Source organism: Clinocottus analis, unplaced genomic scaffold, assembly GCF_023055335.1.
Source record: "Clinocottus analis isolate CAN_PGR_092001 unplaced genomic scaffold, fCliAna1.0.p SCAF_12, whole genome shotgun sequence".
Classification (NCBI taxonomy): Eukaryota; Metazoa; Chordata; class Actinopteri; order Perciformes; family Cottidae; genus Clinocottus; species Clinocottus analis.
The window spans coordinates 14,011,362-14,029,340 of record NW_027175843.1 but is presented as its reverse complement, the minus strand read 5'-3'; the positions used below and the strand labels follow the sequence as shown (position 1 = coordinate 14,029,340).

The 17,979-nt window shown below is 39.3% G+C and overlaps 1 protein-coding gene across 1 annotated transcript in view; it reads left to right on the top strand.

Moving 5' to 3' along the window:
* The window catches only part of cps1 (carbamoyl-phosphate synthase 1, mitochondrial), a 45,732-nt gene extending 29,190 nt beyond the window's left edge, over positions 1-16,542 (top strand). Inside the window, exons 28-38 of the mRNA XM_068572124.1 lie at positions 249-324; positions 1,379-1,456; positions 3,637-3,744; positions 4,005-4,094; positions 4,439-4,609; positions 9,785-9,859; positions 9,984-10,082; positions 12,978-13,037; positions 13,184-13,293; positions 14,866-14,995; positions 15,248-16,542. Of these exons, the coding sequence (XP_068428225.1) occupies positions 249-324; positions 1,379-1,456; positions 3,637-3,744; positions 4,005-4,094; positions 4,439-4,609; positions 9,785-9,859; positions 9,984-10,082; positions 12,978-13,037; positions 13,184-13,293; positions 14,866-14,995; positions 15,248-15,361 (1,111 nt within the window). The 3' untranslated portion in view covers positions 15,362-16,542. The remainder of the gene's footprint in view (positions 1-248; positions 325-1,378; positions 1,457-3,636; positions 3,745-4,004; positions 4,095-4,438; positions 4,610-9,784; positions 9,860-9,983; positions 10,083-12,977; positions 13,038-13,183; positions 13,294-14,865; positions 14,996-15,247) is intronic.
* Positions 16,543-17,979: the final 1,437 nt, after the last annotated feature.

Below are 17,979 nucleotides of genomic sequence, written 5' to 3'. Positions count from 1 at the left end.
TTCGACCTAAATAGCTGTTCTCTCTCTCTCGCGCTCGGTCTCTCTCTCCTCCCCCCCACACTTAATTTGACTGCTTCTAGACCTTGTTCCCGATGGTAATAGTGATGCAACGGAGAAATAATGAGTGTTTTGAACGATCATTTGAAGCTTGTATGTTCCTCTGTTTGCTTCCTTCTCTTCCTCTCCTGTGGCCTATTGTTTTCTCTCCCTCACTCCTCTTTTCACTCTCTCTCCTGCTTGCATCTCAGTGGCTCTGCAATGAATGTTGTGTATGGAGAAGAGGAGATGAAACGCTTCTTGGAGGAGGCCACTCAGGTGTCCCAGGTGAGTGCAGCGTTAACTCTGCGTGAGCTTGCCCGCACATGTGAGAGAGACGTTTTGAATTGTGTTGCATTAACTCTTCGGAGAGGTGATCGCTCTCTCTATCGCTCAAACACACACGCACATGCACTCTCAGGCTCTCTATCTCGTGTTGGATTCTCCCTCAGCTTTCAATTAACCTGATGCTACCAGCTGTCGTGGCTGTTGGCTTGTATAGTGTGTGTGTGTCTGTACTTCACTGAACCCCCTGGTGGATTTGGGGGACCCAACCCCATCCAAGGGCCACTGCCTGGGACTACAAGAGGCATGCCCACACATGGCAATATCACACCTTCAAAGCACCAACACAAGTCTGTTAAATGGACAGTTGACCCCAAAATAATAAAAAAAATACACATTTTCCCTCTTACCTGTCAGTGGTTGTTATCAATCTACATGGTTCCTGCATTATACTGCAAACTTCAAATTTGTTTTTTTTTGGTGATTTAAGCACCACAAGCTCAGTGCTATTTAGTTTCAATATATTAGAGAGAAGGCTGGCATCTCTAAGGTTGATATTTTCAAAACTAGTCAACTCACACCAAACAATCTAGATTTCAAAACGGCACAGTGGGTTTGTCCTTATTTTAGGGAATCAAATGTATTTTAACAATCCTTAAAAAGTTAATATCATTTCTATATGGTGTCAAATCTTTTGCAGTAAATTAAGGTAGTAGTTTGAAGTCTGTGACCTATTAACATCAACAGGCACTGCCATGGAGATGCTTCGCCAAGCCCGTGCTGCAGCCATTTTCACTTCTTGCTTCTTTTTTGCTTTAGTCCAGTCAAGTCAGTTAAGTCAATCAACAATTGAAGACAATTAAAAAATATAAACGTTTGAAAGAATTATGTCGTTAAAACTAATTGCTCATTTAAGCTGAGCATTTTAAATCCAAGTTAAACTAAAATCTTACTAACTGCAATACAATACAATACACCAAAAAGGCATACCCTTGTTAAAAGTGGTCTATTTCCCTTTATTATTGATAGAATAATCATCCTGCTGTCTTTCCTCCAGGAGCATCCAGTGGTCATCACCAAGTTCATCTGCGGTGCCAGGGAGGTCGAGGTGGACGCTGTCGCCAAAGCTGGCACGGTGAGATATTACTGACATGTTCTGTCTAGTTACGTGAGCTTTTGGGTTACTCTCCCTTATGTCAGTGTTGCCAGCCTGTGTATGTGAAGAAGCCTTGCCAATGCAGATTAAATTTACCAGATGTGCCAGTTGTAGTATTTTCTGTCTGCACCAGGAGATCATTTCAAAAAGGGAGTTTAGTTTTATTGAGAATATGACTTGTTAGGAGAGTATACATCTTCTATATATTGTAACATAAGGTTGCAGTGTGTTACACCCTGGAAAACAACGATCTGTGTGTAGTCTGCTTTTATTCATATTGACACTCTGTTTGACGATAGTTTCATTTATAACAGTATCATTATACGATGCATTTAGTCCTCAATTACTTTTCAGTTTTAACAGAGAGGTAGGACAGTTATTGAGCCCAGTAGATGAATGAAGTGGTTTAATCTCATTCATCTTCGGTGAAAAGATCTTACAGCACAGACAGATCGGATTCAGAGAATGGAATATATATATATATATATATATATATATATATATATATATGTATATATATATATATATATGTATATATGTATATATATATATATATGTATATATATATATATATATATATATATATGTATATATATATATATATATATATATATATATATATATATATACTTAGAACATTTCAAAAACTCCATAGCAGAATGTAATATCATACAATACTATAATATATTTAGTATAGATAGATAGATAGAGCACTAGAAGGTTATATTTATATGAATATGTTGATTGCGTGCGGAAAAACTTTACCCCACTTAAATATCAGTTAAAACCGGACTGGAGAAGCAATTTTTTTCTGACATCACAAATCGAACGGCAGCCAATCATGGTCCAGTACGCATCTAACACAAGTGTGATGTTGAAACATGAAACCTCCAGGTCACAAACACTGAGTATGCCCTTTTTGGTGAAGTAGGAGATGTCTAGTAGCCAGCAGTTACACTTTTGAAATGAATAATATTTGCATATTAATAGATTCTCAGAGTCTGTGAATTTTTATCATAGTCATTTTTTTGTAGGAAAACATACTGGGCTTCATTTCTAAGCCCACTACTCAAATGTCTCATGTCTGGAGGGGTCTTCAAATTAATCTGCAGATACTTCTTTCACACATAGGGTTATGAGTGAGTTAAATGTGAATCCACTGGTTGCTCAGTGTAAAGAGGCACACGTGTGTATCTCTATGTACACATTCTGTTTCTCTTTTTCTATGGATATTCAGCAAAATTGGATTTTAACTACTGACACTTGGGACCTCAAAGACTGATGATTCCTGGCCATTAAAATGTGACATGATCAGTTAATTAACAGTCAGAGGGTTTTGAAAGTTGTATTGTAAGTTGCGAGAACCACCGAGGTACTTGTCCTTAATGGCCCGTTTGTTTTTCTATTGTTTAGGCTGTGGGAGTCATTTGAAGGGTGTTATTTGGAACGTGGGCAATGCAGTTGTATGGTAGATCTTCTCCCTCTACTTTCCCTGAATACAGCCCCTTCTTTATCTTCAGTATCACATTAACAAGCTGTCCATTCATTGAATACCAAAAAGGCCTCATTATTCCTGGCCAGACTCTCTCTCTTTCACTCTCTCTGTAAGTGTGTGAGGGGGAGGGGAGTCAGAGATAATACGTATTAATTACAGGCCCTATCTGAAGAGTGCTAATGAATGCTGTGGTTAGCAGCAGTTTAAATGAGCTAATGACACGGCAGCTCATTAACAGACACACGTGCAGAGTTGCTTGGTGATACAAATCTCCTTTCCTGTGGGTGAAATGTTGGAAGTTATTTCTTTGACACGCATATCCATGTACATTGTTTCTTACATCGTCCTGCATCAAAATATAAAGATCTTTTGTCCTGAGCAGAATTTTTTCTGCTATGACTGAATTTATTTATTTCCTCCAAGTGCTCCACTCAGCACTCACAGTTTTTTGAACTTGCTCACTGTGTTGACAGTGACACTGCATTTTAGTTTAGAAGCCTGGTTGCCATCTGGCTCTAAGTCTGAAAAATGATCATCAGGAAACAAACGGAGGCTGTAAAAGTTATGTGGCCTTCAGTGGGGATGTCCGATGCTTATTAGAGCAAAGATCTGCATGCAGATGTTTTAAGTAAATGTTACATAATTGCTGTGTGTCTGTGTCCAGGTTCTGGCCCATGCCATGACAGAGCATGTTGAAGATGCTGGGGTACACTCAGGAGATGCCACCCTAATGTTACCAACCCAGTCTATTAGCCAGGGGGCAATAGAAAAGGTCAGTTAAGTCACACTTAGCATTTACATTCAAACCATATAAATAATACCGTCACTTTTTTGTGAGCCTATTGATATTGCATTGGAAAAAAAAGCAAATTCACCCATATGCCGTGTGTATTTAAACCACAATGTACACAATGAAATGAAATAAAATAAAAAAAGCCTTACATTTGTGTAGATAGAGATATTATAAGATGAAACTGTTAAAGCCAGCCTTATAAATATTGTATCTGTGTATTCATTTTTCATCACTCTTAGGTCAAGATTGCCACATGGAAAATTGCGCAGGCATTTGAAATTTCGGGGCCTTTTAACACTCAATTTCTGGTCAAAGGAAATGATGTCATGGTAGGTAATATTTCTCAGACTGTCACTAAATAACAGATCAGCATTTTTACACCTAGTTGCAAATAATTCTGAACACAAAAGGACTTCAATTTGTGAGCAAATTGCATTTGCTGCAGAATTGGATGGATTTTATGATCAATGCTGTTGCTTTCAGTTTTGATCTTCCGGCAACAGCACACATACAGGAAATGTGCACATACCGTATGTTGTTGCTTTGGTAATTTAAATATCTTCACTGATATGTGTGTTTATTTTTTAGATTAGCCCTCAACAGCTTTATTGCTCTGACAAAATAGGTATATTTTTTGCTTTTTTTTAAAATGACTGTTGTGTATCCAAATTAGGTGATAGAGTGTAATCTGCGAGCATCGCGCTCCTTCCCTTTTGTATCAAAAACAATCGGTGTGGACTTCATCAATGTGGCAACCAAAGTGATGGTGGGAGAGCCTTTGGATGAGGCCAGCCTGCCCTCTCTGGAGAATGCTATCATACCCGTAGACTATGTCGGCATCAAGGTAAGAAAGGAAACTGAAATAACTGAGCTGAAAAGGTGTGACTATCTTTCTTCAGTCTTTATTTCTTTTATATTAATGTTGAGTTTTTATAAACCACAGGGCGTGACTGGATGGATGGATGTATGAATAATATTTCAGAAAAAGAAGTTGACAGCGACCTTCCTGATTAATAGCTTAAGCACTAGCATGCTAAACGATGGTGTGGGAAAGTAATCGATGTATTTGTACTGGCACATAAAGACTAATGAAAGTACAAAGAAATACATGGAGCATTTGGCTATATATGTAAACAAACAATGAGCATTCAAACACAAGCGCTTTTCTTTTTAGCGATTTATAAAATGCATGATTGGTAAAATGCCCATATATTTTGTCCGAGATAATGAATGAGAGAATCCTTTCAAACGTTATCCTGTTCTGCCGAGCCTGATAGTAACTTCATATGGTGCTAGAACACCGTTTAGTGTAATTTATTTAACAACACAAGGTCGCCCATACTTTTTCCCGTTACTATAAAGACTCCACCTGCCTCCCGTCGGTGTGGTAGAGGGGAACGAGGAGTGCCGTTCAGTGGAGCAGGTTACAGTTTGTCGCACAAGCAGCTGCCGCCAGTAAGAATCACAATAGTATATTCAGTTTAAGAGTGGATGGGAACTTCAAGACTAACTTATAGCAGTGAGGTAGATGGCTGAATGTGAACAGACCATGGATGTATTAACCAGACTGCAGCGATTACAGCCTTAGTTTTGACTAGCATTAGAAAGCTAATGACTCGGTCTCTTTCTGATGCTGTCAATAAGCGGGTTGACGTGTTCAATTCATGGCACCCTGGTCAGCGTATGGCTAAATAATTAATTGCTTCCAGTAATGGCAGCCAGCATTGTTATTATATGGTGAAAGAAAAAGTACAGACGTGGGTATAAAAACCTTCAATAAAATCAAAGAAAGTACATAATAAAGCCTCGGAGGGCCACGTTTCAAGTGGAACCGCTCGTCAGGGACGCTCAGAAGTAAAGTGAATGCCACGATGCCGGGATCATTTCATCGGTCAACACTACACCTGGCATTCTATTGACTGGGGAATTTTAAAAGGTGTGCAAGTGCAACGTGCAATCATTCAGTTAAAGATCTAAATGGAAGAAGGGCCTATTTGAGCATGAGGACATAGTTTTGAGGGAAAGCCATACAATATTTGAAGCGACATCACTGAGTTATGCTCTTAAATTGAAAGACCAAACTCTTGACTATAGATTGGAAGAATGCTACATATTATTGCTATAAACACACAATCAAACGTTTAATGGTAATGACTACTTATTGTTAAAAAAAAAGTGATTTTTAAAATGTTTTTAACAAGTCCTCATAACCATGTTTCTGAACTTTTGACAGCCTAATGTGTTAATGGTTGGACAATTAGTTCCTTTATAAAGTTTCCTACATGATATTGTAATAGATACTGTAGGTTTCACTAGTACAGCTTCTATTGGATCACATAACAAAGACAGCAATTACTGCTCCATCCCTCTTCCTAGGCATGATTGGGTGGGAGTAGTAGGTGCTTTCTCATAGCGGCTGGGAGGCTTACTTCTTAGATTGGGTACGAGAGAGTTTACGTGTCGCCAGCTGTTCCAAAGCTATTTTTTCCAAAGTAATTTCTCCCTCTAATTACAACAGAGCTGCTGTAACAATAGCTGTAGTTTGGAGCCAATCACGCAGGTATAATCCCCCACTCTTCCCCACCACCTAAAGTTTTCAATTTCTAGTCTGCACAGTGGTGAGGAATATTAATCAAAGCTCTGAATACTCCAGGCGCCAGGCTTAAAAGACTTCTGGAGTTTACTTGGAGTCTATGATTTAGACTTCATACCCCCTGACTAATATGGGCCTTGCTTGAAACACTGCCACAATACATGACAATTGTGTATTGAAGTAGTGAGGGTTTATTTCTACCTGTTCAACACATTATTTCTGCCTCAACATCAAGCCCCCTCTAGAAACACAAAGTGATGTCTGAAACTATATCCAGCCTGAGTTGCGTGAAGTGTGTGCCATCAAAATATACTCTCTCAGCCTTCATCCTTACTGTATCCTCACATCACACAGTTGCTATTAGTCATTGCTATCCTGAGAGACCGTCTTCATTTATATGTCTCATTTCCTTTCATCCGCACTCCGTTGCTCCGGTTGTCTTTTTTTTCTTTTCTCTGACAGTCCCTTATTTGAGGCTGTGTTTTCTTCTCACTAACAAGTCCCCATTGTGTAATTTTGTCCCTACCATAAACAAAAGCTCATAGGAACAATAACAAAGTGGCATTTATTATAGTGAGAGGAAGAGGAGCGTGAAAACAATATTTGAGGAGGAAGTGGTTGGGTGTCAGTCCCTGGTGCACACTTATTGGCTGGAGGAAAGCTGTTGCATATTTTGTCCCCTTGACCATGGCATGCAGGATAGTATAGTGACTTCTGAGATAGACTCATCCTTTTGAGCCCAATCACAACAACAAAAATGCATGCCAGAAACTTCCAACTGGACTTACATTTCTGTAAATGGTTCAATGTAAGAAGGTCAAGAGTTACTTGAAAAATAGGATGTTGCCGCAGAAATATTGGGAGTCATTTAACGTAAATGACTCGCTACATGTAGAACTGTATTGCTTTTTTCAAACTTTTTCAGACTTGTGGTCGGCTACTGCACAGGAGGATGTCCTAATTGTACTGTCATAGCAGTAATGCTAGCGTCAGTTTTATTTCCTTGACAGTGGCATCCACATAATGCTACCACCACAGCAACACGTTTTTTAATTTAAAGTTACGGCGTGGGATTTTCATTTTGTGTGGATTTTGGCGGTCCCTGTGGACAAAAGTTTTTCAACACTAAATTCCCATTCAAAAACGTCTCATTTTACTGCAGCAGACTCTGACAATCTGCTCAGTCCTGGCTCTAGGTCTTGCATGCCTCCTTTTCCTCCAGCGGGTTTAGAAATATGGCCTAGACGTCCAGCGGCGTGACGTCGGTGTTGGCTCGCAGCAGTGAGCCGAAGTTCTCCTCCGGAAGCACTCTACCTTGCAACCAACCTATTTTCTCCCTGGAATCCACCCAAGTAACTTCAGCAACTTGTCAAACTTCTGGTAATACAATCAAAACATCCCTTATCAGGAAAAACATGTAAGAATTCTCATCAAAAAATCTGTAAGTAGAAATAGAAGAAGTAACTGTTAATTTCCACTCCAGCTTTGAAGATAAATACATTAACACACGTGCCACGTCCGCCTCTAACACAAGCCCCATAGTGTGCAACGATGTTTTGTGGGAATGTCTTACTTTATTCATTTCCTTCTCCACTGGAGCTCAGCTGGTACACCAAGATAATATTGTTCATGTTGTGGAGCGCCACATTTTTACTGCCTCTCCAGAGTGGGCGGTCGGTGTGGGATAGAAAGGTGGGAAAGCAGTACCCGTGTGTTAGTCACTATGATGTTGTGGTTACAAAGCCTTGGTTATTGTCCGACAGTCACATACATTCTGTCCTGGAGACGTACCATTGCAATTGGACAAAAAAACATAACTGAGAACCTGAAAGTTCTTTCTTTCATTCTTCTCATGAATGCGTGTGTGAGGTTTCTCAGTTTTAAATCCCCACTCGTGTTAGCGATGCCATTTTTCTAACGGCTCCTGTTTACATTTCAACTCCCTACTTCATAGTGTTTGTTCCACATGTTGGTTTGGTGGGGAAAATGGGGAACCCAAGTTATTTGCAAAATCCACTATTCTGGATTTACACAAAAACCCACAAGCAAATATCTTTGTGTGACTCGTGTCCTGTATTTCACAATTTCACCTCCTCTTTATTGTAGTTTCTTGTCTCTTTTATTGCACTATTAAAAGTTCCCCCTCACTGGTATACCCTCTCTGTGTGTGTGTTTCTCTCCCTCTACTCCATTTTCTTTTTTGGTAATATTCTGTTGTTTTATCTATGCATATTTCTCTGTCTTTCTCTGACTCTTTGAACAAAGCGATGATAAGCGATGCTGGTTTTCAGTCTGCATTCACTTCTCTTCGTCACTTCTTACATTAGTATGCTAACATTACATTCTGCTGATTAGATAGCCCGCTTCAAGGATGAATCCCCCCAGTGGTCCTTGTATCCGTGTGCGTGTGTGTGCATGCGTGTGCGTGCATATACATCACACAATCTTTCTCTCTCTTTCTCTTTTCAAGGTAATGGGGGTTGTCTACTTTTGAATGGGGAAATAAGAATGCCTTTTCACATGGCAGTCCACTATTCTTAATTTGGCTGTAATACAAGTATGAGAAACTGTCTTCTGCTCTTGTTCCAACACTTTCCTTTCAATCATTCTCTCCTCTCATCCCCCCTTTTAAAATGTAGAATTGTATCCTTTTAATTTCCCCCTTTTCATTATATTCTCTTTCCCAATTATATTTTTCCATCTTCCTTTTAATTATTAAGTTTGTTTATCCTGTCTTAACATGAATTATGTCTTTCCTCCTTTTTATTCCATCTCTTCTCAAGTCTTCTCATCTCTATTATTTTTTTTCCTTTATGTTTTTTTTTTCTTCTCTCCTACTGTCTTCTCTTTTTTTGGCTGCTGTCTTTATCTTCTTGCCTTTTTGTCTCCTCTCCTCCACACTCCCTCTCATCTTCTGGCTCACCCTGCTGTTGCTCCATCACTCAGACCACCTTCTTCTCAGTATTGACTGTGGAGACAGCATGTTAAAGCGACCGGTGGCCTGCAGTTTGGGAAGCCTCCTTTCTTATCAGATTTTCCTTTTTAAGTCTTTCTTCACAAGCAGTTGTAGCACTAACCTCCCTAACTCTGTGTTACTATATATCCCTCTCTCACTTAACAGTTTGTTGAAGCAGAAAGGGTGCATGACATGAATTACTTGTAGTATTTTGGGGAAAAACACTTTTAGTTTGTCTGAGCTTTTAAACAGATACTATTTGCCATAAGCTTATCAAGCAACTGCCAGTGACTTGGTCCTTCTGCTCCTTTTTTAAGCTTTGTTTTGCAAAACAACAATCCCAGCCAATGCTTAACTGTTATGAGGATTGTGGTGTAGGTTCAATGGTGGTTTATTGGCATCACAATGGAAGATGTCCGATTATTCATAACATACATGTTAAAACACTTCGCGCTCTTTTATTTCACCAGGCACCCATGTTCTCCTGGCCACGGCTGAGGGAAGCTGACCCTGTGCTTCGCTGTGAGATGGCCTCCACTGGAGAAGTAAGCCCCTGGGAGTCATACAACCCATTATCTCTGATGTGCAGTCTATTTTTTCCCCTCACATCTCGTTTGGAGATTAGGTGTTAACACATACTATCATGTGTGTCTGTGTGTGTTATTGCAGGTAGCTTGTTTTGGACCAAACATTTATTCTGCCTTTCTGAAGGCGATGCTCTCCACAGGCTTTAAGCTCCCGCAGAAAGGCATCCTGATTGGGATTCAGGTAGGACTACAGCCATCTGGAAGTTCACTTGCCTCCTGTCTGTGTTTCCTTATGGGGCCTCATGCCCACAAGACACCAAATGCAAAGTGCCGTCTAAACAGGTGGCATAAATCTTTAGGCTATCAGCTTCTTACAATACCGGCACGACACTACTCAGTTTCTTTCACACCCAATCACACTTCAATTCATGTGATTCTTACAGCTATCATGTGACTTAAAGACAACTGCACTCAAGCGACATTGTGTGAATGACCCAGAGAGGCTGAAATACCTATAATATATCAGAACTGGAGATGATTGGATACAATTTCAAAAAAAACTGATGCTGTTATTATCCCCAAATGAATTTAGAGGAACTTCTCAAACATAAAACTCAATTGGTTTCCAAACAAACACGAATCATGATTATAAAATACCCCACAGTGGAAAGAAACATTTAGTAAAAATATACACAACTTAAACCAACATGTTTATTTCATCAACCAAGAGCTCTGTCAAACGGCTTAAAAACCATTGATACACTTGCAGGAAAGACTGAATCCTTTTCAAATCCACAGCAGCAGAAAAAAACAAATGTTAGCCTGAGCTTTTTAATGACGCCACGTTACACAAGTTTTTTGGTAATTTAGCCTTGCAGCCATTCTGGATTGCCAAACTGCGAGTTGGACTGATGCACCGTTTCCAAAGCACTCACAATATTAGCTGTATAATTGGTGCTCTTGGGGAACAGGTCCACTTCAAGGCAAGTACCTGAGGTCACATACTGTATGCACCGTGACCAGGCAAACAAGCACAGCAGTAACACTTTAGGCTAACAGATCCAGAGCCCACAGCAACACAGATGTGATTTACTTCCACTCCAGTGACTTAATCGGAGAAGGATTTTTATCATTTTTCAGTTTTGTGCGTCAGTGTGGTGAAAAAGGCTATGGCCGCCAGCTTGATGGCGGAACATTTTACAGCTTCACAAAGATGGTATTGAAATGTCTTATTTGTATGGGGACATATGTGTATTGTTAGGGTGCAGTTTTCCTAATGTTAGTGTGTTGGGTTATTCTGCTGACGATGTGCAGATTTGACTGATGCGTTACCGCCTGTGCAGTATATTCAAGACACATACAGTGTGTGTGGTTCTACTATATTGCTAATGTGTAATTTCTCCTGACACAGTTTGTCTGTCTATCTCTCAGGCTCTGTAAAAAGTCTGTCTGTTTCAGTCTTAGCTTAGAAGTGTTTCTACTCTTGTCAATAAAGCATTAGTTTCTACAATACTCTAAAGCTTGTGAAAGGGCTAGTAAGTAGTTGTATCTCCTCTTGGTTATGTTTCAAATCTGAAACTGTAGATTTTCGAAGATGCAGCTTGTATAGCTGGTGGCACGTGACTAGTATTGCAGTATCATTTGATGTTAAGACAGAGTGGGTGAGCACTTTAAATGGGTTTATTTACACTGGTTTAGATGCCATCAACGTGTGTGGTGGAAAAGAGGGCACACATAGTGACTAATCAGAGTAATATGGCCTGACTCGGCAGTTCCTCTCAGCTCAACAGAGATTTTTTGAGTCTGTCAGCTAATTGTTTGGTTTCGTCCTGCCGCTCCCATCAACATCGTTTCCAGCAGCAACAGGCAGCTGTTTAAAAATTCAGACCTCTAAAACACCACTAGATGCTACCTGCACAGCACCAAACTGCAGACAGACCTAATTAGCAACTTGCTGGGGAACATGGTGGGGCGTTTTTGCAGCTAAGAGGAGATTGTGAAGTGCAAAACTGTACGAAACAGAGTATGAATAGTGGACTTGCTTTTCTTAAGTTAGCAGACTCTAAATTAATGCAACTTGTTGATAGCAAGTTATCATAACTTAAAAAGTAATAATTCAAATGTGTTTTGACAGGTTTTAATTGCCCTGTTAGACCCCAGCTAGCCCCCCCTAAAAAAGTGTTCATGCAATTGTTATTGTGGCACACATTGCTTGCTTTGAGTCAGAAAAGTCTGACAACTCGGAAATTACTTGCAATGTGCTGCTACAGGGAGTGGATGCGATAAACCTTCTGCTTCTCTGTAAAGTTTTCACGCGTCAACCTGGGAAAATAGTCCTGTTGAACAAACGTGCAACGTCTGTCTCTCTTTCTCTGGTAAACTCTCTCCCATTCTCACTGTTTGCCTCTGTGTTTTAAAACCGCCGTACGTTTTATTGTACCAATACAGAGGCTGTCTCAAAATTGCTAAAAAAATAATTAGAAACCTTTATGTCATATAAGACTTATTCAGGTAAGCTGCAGAATAAACACGAACGTCAAACCATATCACAATGGTTTTGCTGAGGCAGCAGTAATTTTAGCAAGCATATTGTTTACTAAGCTGAAGGGCACCCAGTTTAAGCATATTCAGTTGCAAATTAGCAGCAAAAACTCACAAAGAAATTTTCAGCACTTTTGGTGGAATTCATTAAGTGGGTCATTTTGAAGCTGATGACAAACACATATGCATCACAACATGATTTTTTTAATTGCTTCCTTTTACATCTTGTGAAAATGTCACATAAGAAGAAAGGAATGTAAAGGAATTACACAAAATAGTTATCAGTTACTAAATAAGTATACTCATCACAAAAGGAAAACCGAGCATAAAAATAAAATCATACCCAAAAAAAATCATTCAGGCTGTCATCCCATTTTGTATCTTAAAATATCATGCTACAATATTGTGTCAACTGTAAGAAGATACGAGGTCTGGCCGTTGCTCACAATGACTAGATAAACTTTAAGTGATGGACTTTTTCTCCTACAATTGCTGTGAACTATTTTAGAAAAAATCGAAGTGAAAACACTACTGTTCTCTGCATTCGAGTGCTGCATTTAGTTTCTTCCTTCCTTTCGGTTTCTCTACCTTTCAGCATTCCTTCCGACCCAATTTCCTGGCAACCGCCCATCAGCTGAACGAGGAAGGATTCAAGGTGAGTCCTGCAAGCTTGAATGTCTCAAAATCCTATTTCCTTCCTTGCTTTTCAACACTGGGTCGATGGAGCGTTCTAGTTCTGAGCCTTCTGCCCCCTCAATATTGTTCATGACATTCTGTATACGTCGTCGCCTTATTTTCTAGCTCTTTGCGACTGAAGCCACTTCTGCCTGGCTGTGCGCCAATGACGTGCCTGCTACTCCAGTTGCTTGGCCATCTGACAGGGGACAAACCAGTTTGTCCAGTATCAAGAGGTTGGGAAATATTCATTCACACTTAATTGCTGTTTGGATTTGTTCGACACATTTCAGGAAACATTGAAAACAAAGATGTCTAAAGTGAAACTAATCAAAACGTAGAGGCAAAGACTTGCTCATGGTTTCCTGAGTCAGTGCTTAAGTAATACATCAATTCAGATGGATTAAAAATGAGGATATCTAATCAGATATCTAATCAGATGATGCCTTAATTTCTAAGGGCATAGCCCCCTCATTATCTCTGTAATATGCTGACAAAATTAAAGAAGATGTAGCCGACTTAGAAGGCCAGAGTTACTGCATTAGCCAAAATTAAGGCTTGAATAGGAAAGTCTTGTCTTGTCACATCAAGGTTGTGAACATTCAAAAAGCAGCTGAAGCAAAAATATGCACTTCTTCACGTCATTGTTCAGTTGTTAAAAGCACAATTATTTTCAAACGTTATAGATTGATTGTAGCAGGCTGACTGACTGCAATTTTCAGGTAATGATTCCAAAAACAAGCCATGATCATGCAACACTGAAGCCATCTGGACTGTTAGTTTGGAAATGAAGAAGAGGATGGAAAGGGAATTTTATAGGCCTAGACCAAAACAACAAACACAAACACAAACACACACACACACACACACACACAAGGCTGACTGGGAGGCATCAGCTGTGCTAGGTGGCTTAGAGGTCAGCTCTTTTTGGAGAAGAATATGACCTTTGTTGTAACTGTTGTATGTCCTTCATATTTTCTTTTAGAATTCAGCCCTAATTCAATGCGGTCTGTCAAAGGCCTTCAAATGCATCAGGCAACCCAGCCAGTTGTGTGTGAGTGTTCGAGTAAAATATATACCAGGTGAACTAAATGAATTCAAACACTGCTAATGAAAGGGGTATTATTGGTGTATTGTCCTTTTTTGCAAGGTGTCAACCTTGCAAAACTCCCTTTTTAAACAAAATAACTTCTAATAAACTAAACTTTATTTTTCAATAAAAATACTTTCTTTGTTCTAGGTATTGGATTTATTTAACCATTAAAATGGCAGTCCTGTGTGTGTGTAACCCACTCCCCAACTAGCTTACAAAAACAGGCATATGTATTATTTGGCACATGATGATTTTTCACCACTAGGGAGCAGACACACTCTGAGAAGCGGTGCCCTTATATATTTCACACAATTCCATGCACAAAACAAATGGGTAAAAGATTGTCGTTCACATCCAGCCGAAACGGAACTCTAAGGGCATCCCAACCATCCGGTAAGGTCGACAAAGCGACCCAGTTATTTCAAGGTGACCCAGTGAATCAACTGGGTCACTTTGACTCGCTGTATGTGAGATGAATTTTCTCATCATAGTCCTTCTATGCTGGTCAGATAAGCTAGTTTGCTTAGACAAGCGTTGCTCCGTTTTAAGGGCTCAGTGAGAGTCATTTGGGAACACACCAAATCTTTGGGCTGCAAAGAGCCGCAGGAGGAGGACTCGGCTCCTCATGGGATCAACAACACAAACAACTCTAATTACAGGAAACAGTTTATTCAATTGTAGTATCCCAACTCTGACACTCAGTTTGTTTTCACAGGCTTATCAGCGAGGGTCATATTGACCTGGTGGTCAACTTGCCTAATAACAACAGTCGCCACCTGAATGATAACTTCGTCATCCGTAGGATGGCTGTGGACCATAACGTTCCCCTCATCACCAATCATCAGGTCAGTAAAGGTCACAGCACCAGTGACTGGGGAAACCCACTGGATAGGCTTCAGCAGGGTGTTTTTATGCCTCAGCGACAGCCGTCAGCATTATGTTTTCGGGTTGTCTCTCCATACGTCATTCTCGTAAACGTGTCATCTCACTCAGGAAGGGAATTTCCTTAAGATACGATAAGATAATCCTTTATTAGTCCCGCAGCGGGGAAATTCAAATATAACTCTAACAACTCTAGTTTCTGTTTGTGCGTATAGGTGGTAAAGCTGTTTGCAGAAGCAATTCACCACGCGGGGAAGCTCGACACGACCAGCCTCTTCCACTACCGTCAGAAAGAAAGACAACAAAAAGGGCTGAACCAGCAAGGCTAAAGCTTCCTTCCATTTCCTTTTGGTTTCCTCCGTAAACCGACTGAATAAATTGGGAGCAAATGTCCGAAATACGGTTTTCTTTAAGATGTTGTTTTACTACCCCATGGTGTCAAGAAGTTCTTTTAGTGGAGTCCTCAGGAGTTACCCAAACCAAAACACAATAGTAATCAATGTTGCTGCATCATGACAATTTTGGTACTATGGTTTAATAAGATAATATAATAAGATTTTGAAATGTTTATTTGTAGTAAATGTGTTCTTTATGACTTTTCACGACATGTATTTACTCGTGCTTTACAGATCAGTTGTAAATCATGATTAACAAATAACTTTTGAGTGATCAGGTTTTGAAAAAAAAGTGAAGCCGATGCGGAGGGAAAAAAAAAAGCATTTAAAAAAGCATTTTTCCTAATGATCTATGAGAAACTTCTCACTTAATTTGTTACCCCAGTATTTATTGTACACATGAGTTTATACTCGTAATTTCTAGTCTTTATGCAGCATGATCATTTTGAAAATGAAAGAAAACCATTCCGTATAGTTTCACTTTGTAAAAGTTAATTGTAACCCTTTTTGGTCGCCAACAAATGTCTATTCACCGTTTTGCTTGCTTTTCACAACAAGAAGTGACCCAAGGAACAGAGATGGCCATTGCCAGAGACCTGCTAAAAACACATGTTACAAATAAGAAGGGCTTCTTACAGTACTTCAAGTAAGACCCTTCCAGAAAAACTCCCAAACAACTAAAAAGACAAAAGTGTGTCATTCTGGAGCAATATGAACGTGGACCAAAGAAAAAGAAGAATTTGTTCTAACCCCCAAATAAAAGGTGACTTATTCTATTGTGGTTCAAGGGAGGGCGTTTGTTTTTTTGGTTGCTTTTGTACTTTAATTTGTGATCAGTACTTAATCAGTCATCTGGTGCGCTGACATGTTTCTCTACTCCATTCTCCCCAGGTTTATTTCAATACTAATAGATTTTGCAAATTCCATTTTGTTTATTTGGTCTCATTTAAATATGTTGTGAACTATATGATGTACTACATGCCTGACTTTTACTGTAATTATTATTTTTTGGAGCGGTTTCTGTTTGTTTGTTGTATTACCATCTATGAAACACAAAGAAGTCTTACCTCACATCAAATCTGCCTGTGGCTCAATGTATGCAAGTGTTGTTTGTACTGGACATGCATTAAAGTGGCAATCTCGTAGATTTTCATTCCATTAAAGGTCTGTTATTCACCATGGCCAAAGAAGGTAACACAATGGAGATTTAGCCGACTGATATCATTTTTATATTTCTAAATTTGCAGTAGAACAAACCTTGTGCCAGTGCCGACATTCTCGGTATTACAATTTCTCCATGTTTAGACAATATGCAAATGATTCTGACAAATAAATAGCACGCAAGTATGGGATTTTAGACGCAGACCAAAATTCCAGATTGCTAAACTGGAAGCACAATTTATTTTTCACTTGGGGCTGAAATTTTAAGGATTTTCACTTTAAATTTAGCATGTTTTCCTGCTGAGTGCCTTTTAAACATCCCAGTCACAAACACACAATACAACTGCATTCAAAGAAGGGGTGCGTACAAACGAACAGCTTGGCACAAGATGTTAATGACATCTTTTAGCATACTGACCCTTAAACAGGATTGTGCGGCTGAAAACACTTTTTCTATCAAACTATGAAATGCAAAGTAAAATCTATAATTAAGAAATTCCAACCATTGCACAACCCTCTAAAACAAGTCTCATCCAGAGGCCACATCGTTATAAAGTTCAATGAATTACAGACACATGCTTCAAGCCTTCATTGGATCATTCACCTCATAACAGAATAAACAAGTGACATTAAATTAAATGAACTGTACAAAGCTATCCACGTGGGTTCACATGGTCGGACACATGCTGTCACATCAACTGACTCAAAATGTCAGCATGCTTTGAGGAATAATTATTCATAACTTTTCACTGTTATCTCTGTAGGAATTATATTCATGCAACCAGGGGGCGTTATGTTTGTTTATCAGGAAGTAAAAAGTCCCTATTCTGACAAACAATAGAGAAAAAATGGAAGAAATGTGGAAGGACAACTGGGATTGTTGGATAACTTGCTTTAACGTTATAGTTAACATGTTAGCAGCTGTTAGTCAACTGTAATTTGGAATATATAATTTAACTTTATTGGCTTTGATTTGGCCAAGGATGTGAGAGTATCTAAATGTATTCACTGTTCCTTATGTCAGACAGAATCGGAAAATTATACTTAGTTTGCCTTCCTTTGACTGACTTGAACACATGGAATATCAAATTATGTAAAGTAAAGTCTCAAATCATCTTCAGTTGAACTAATTTTACCCAAGCAGCCCAAGGCTATCAGTCACGATTCACTGCAGGCACAGTAACCAAGCAACAGGGGCGGCTTGAGGTGTTCATTGCTGAGAGTAACTCCCAGGTAAATTCCTAGTTTGTAAGCAGTATGTCTGCAAATCCCACTTTGATTTAAGTATAGTATTGTTAAATGTAACCCAACTCTGTTATTATGAAACAATACATTGGGTCTGAATTGAATCCTGTTGTCTTCCAAGTTCTTAGTTCCTTAGGCGAGTAAAT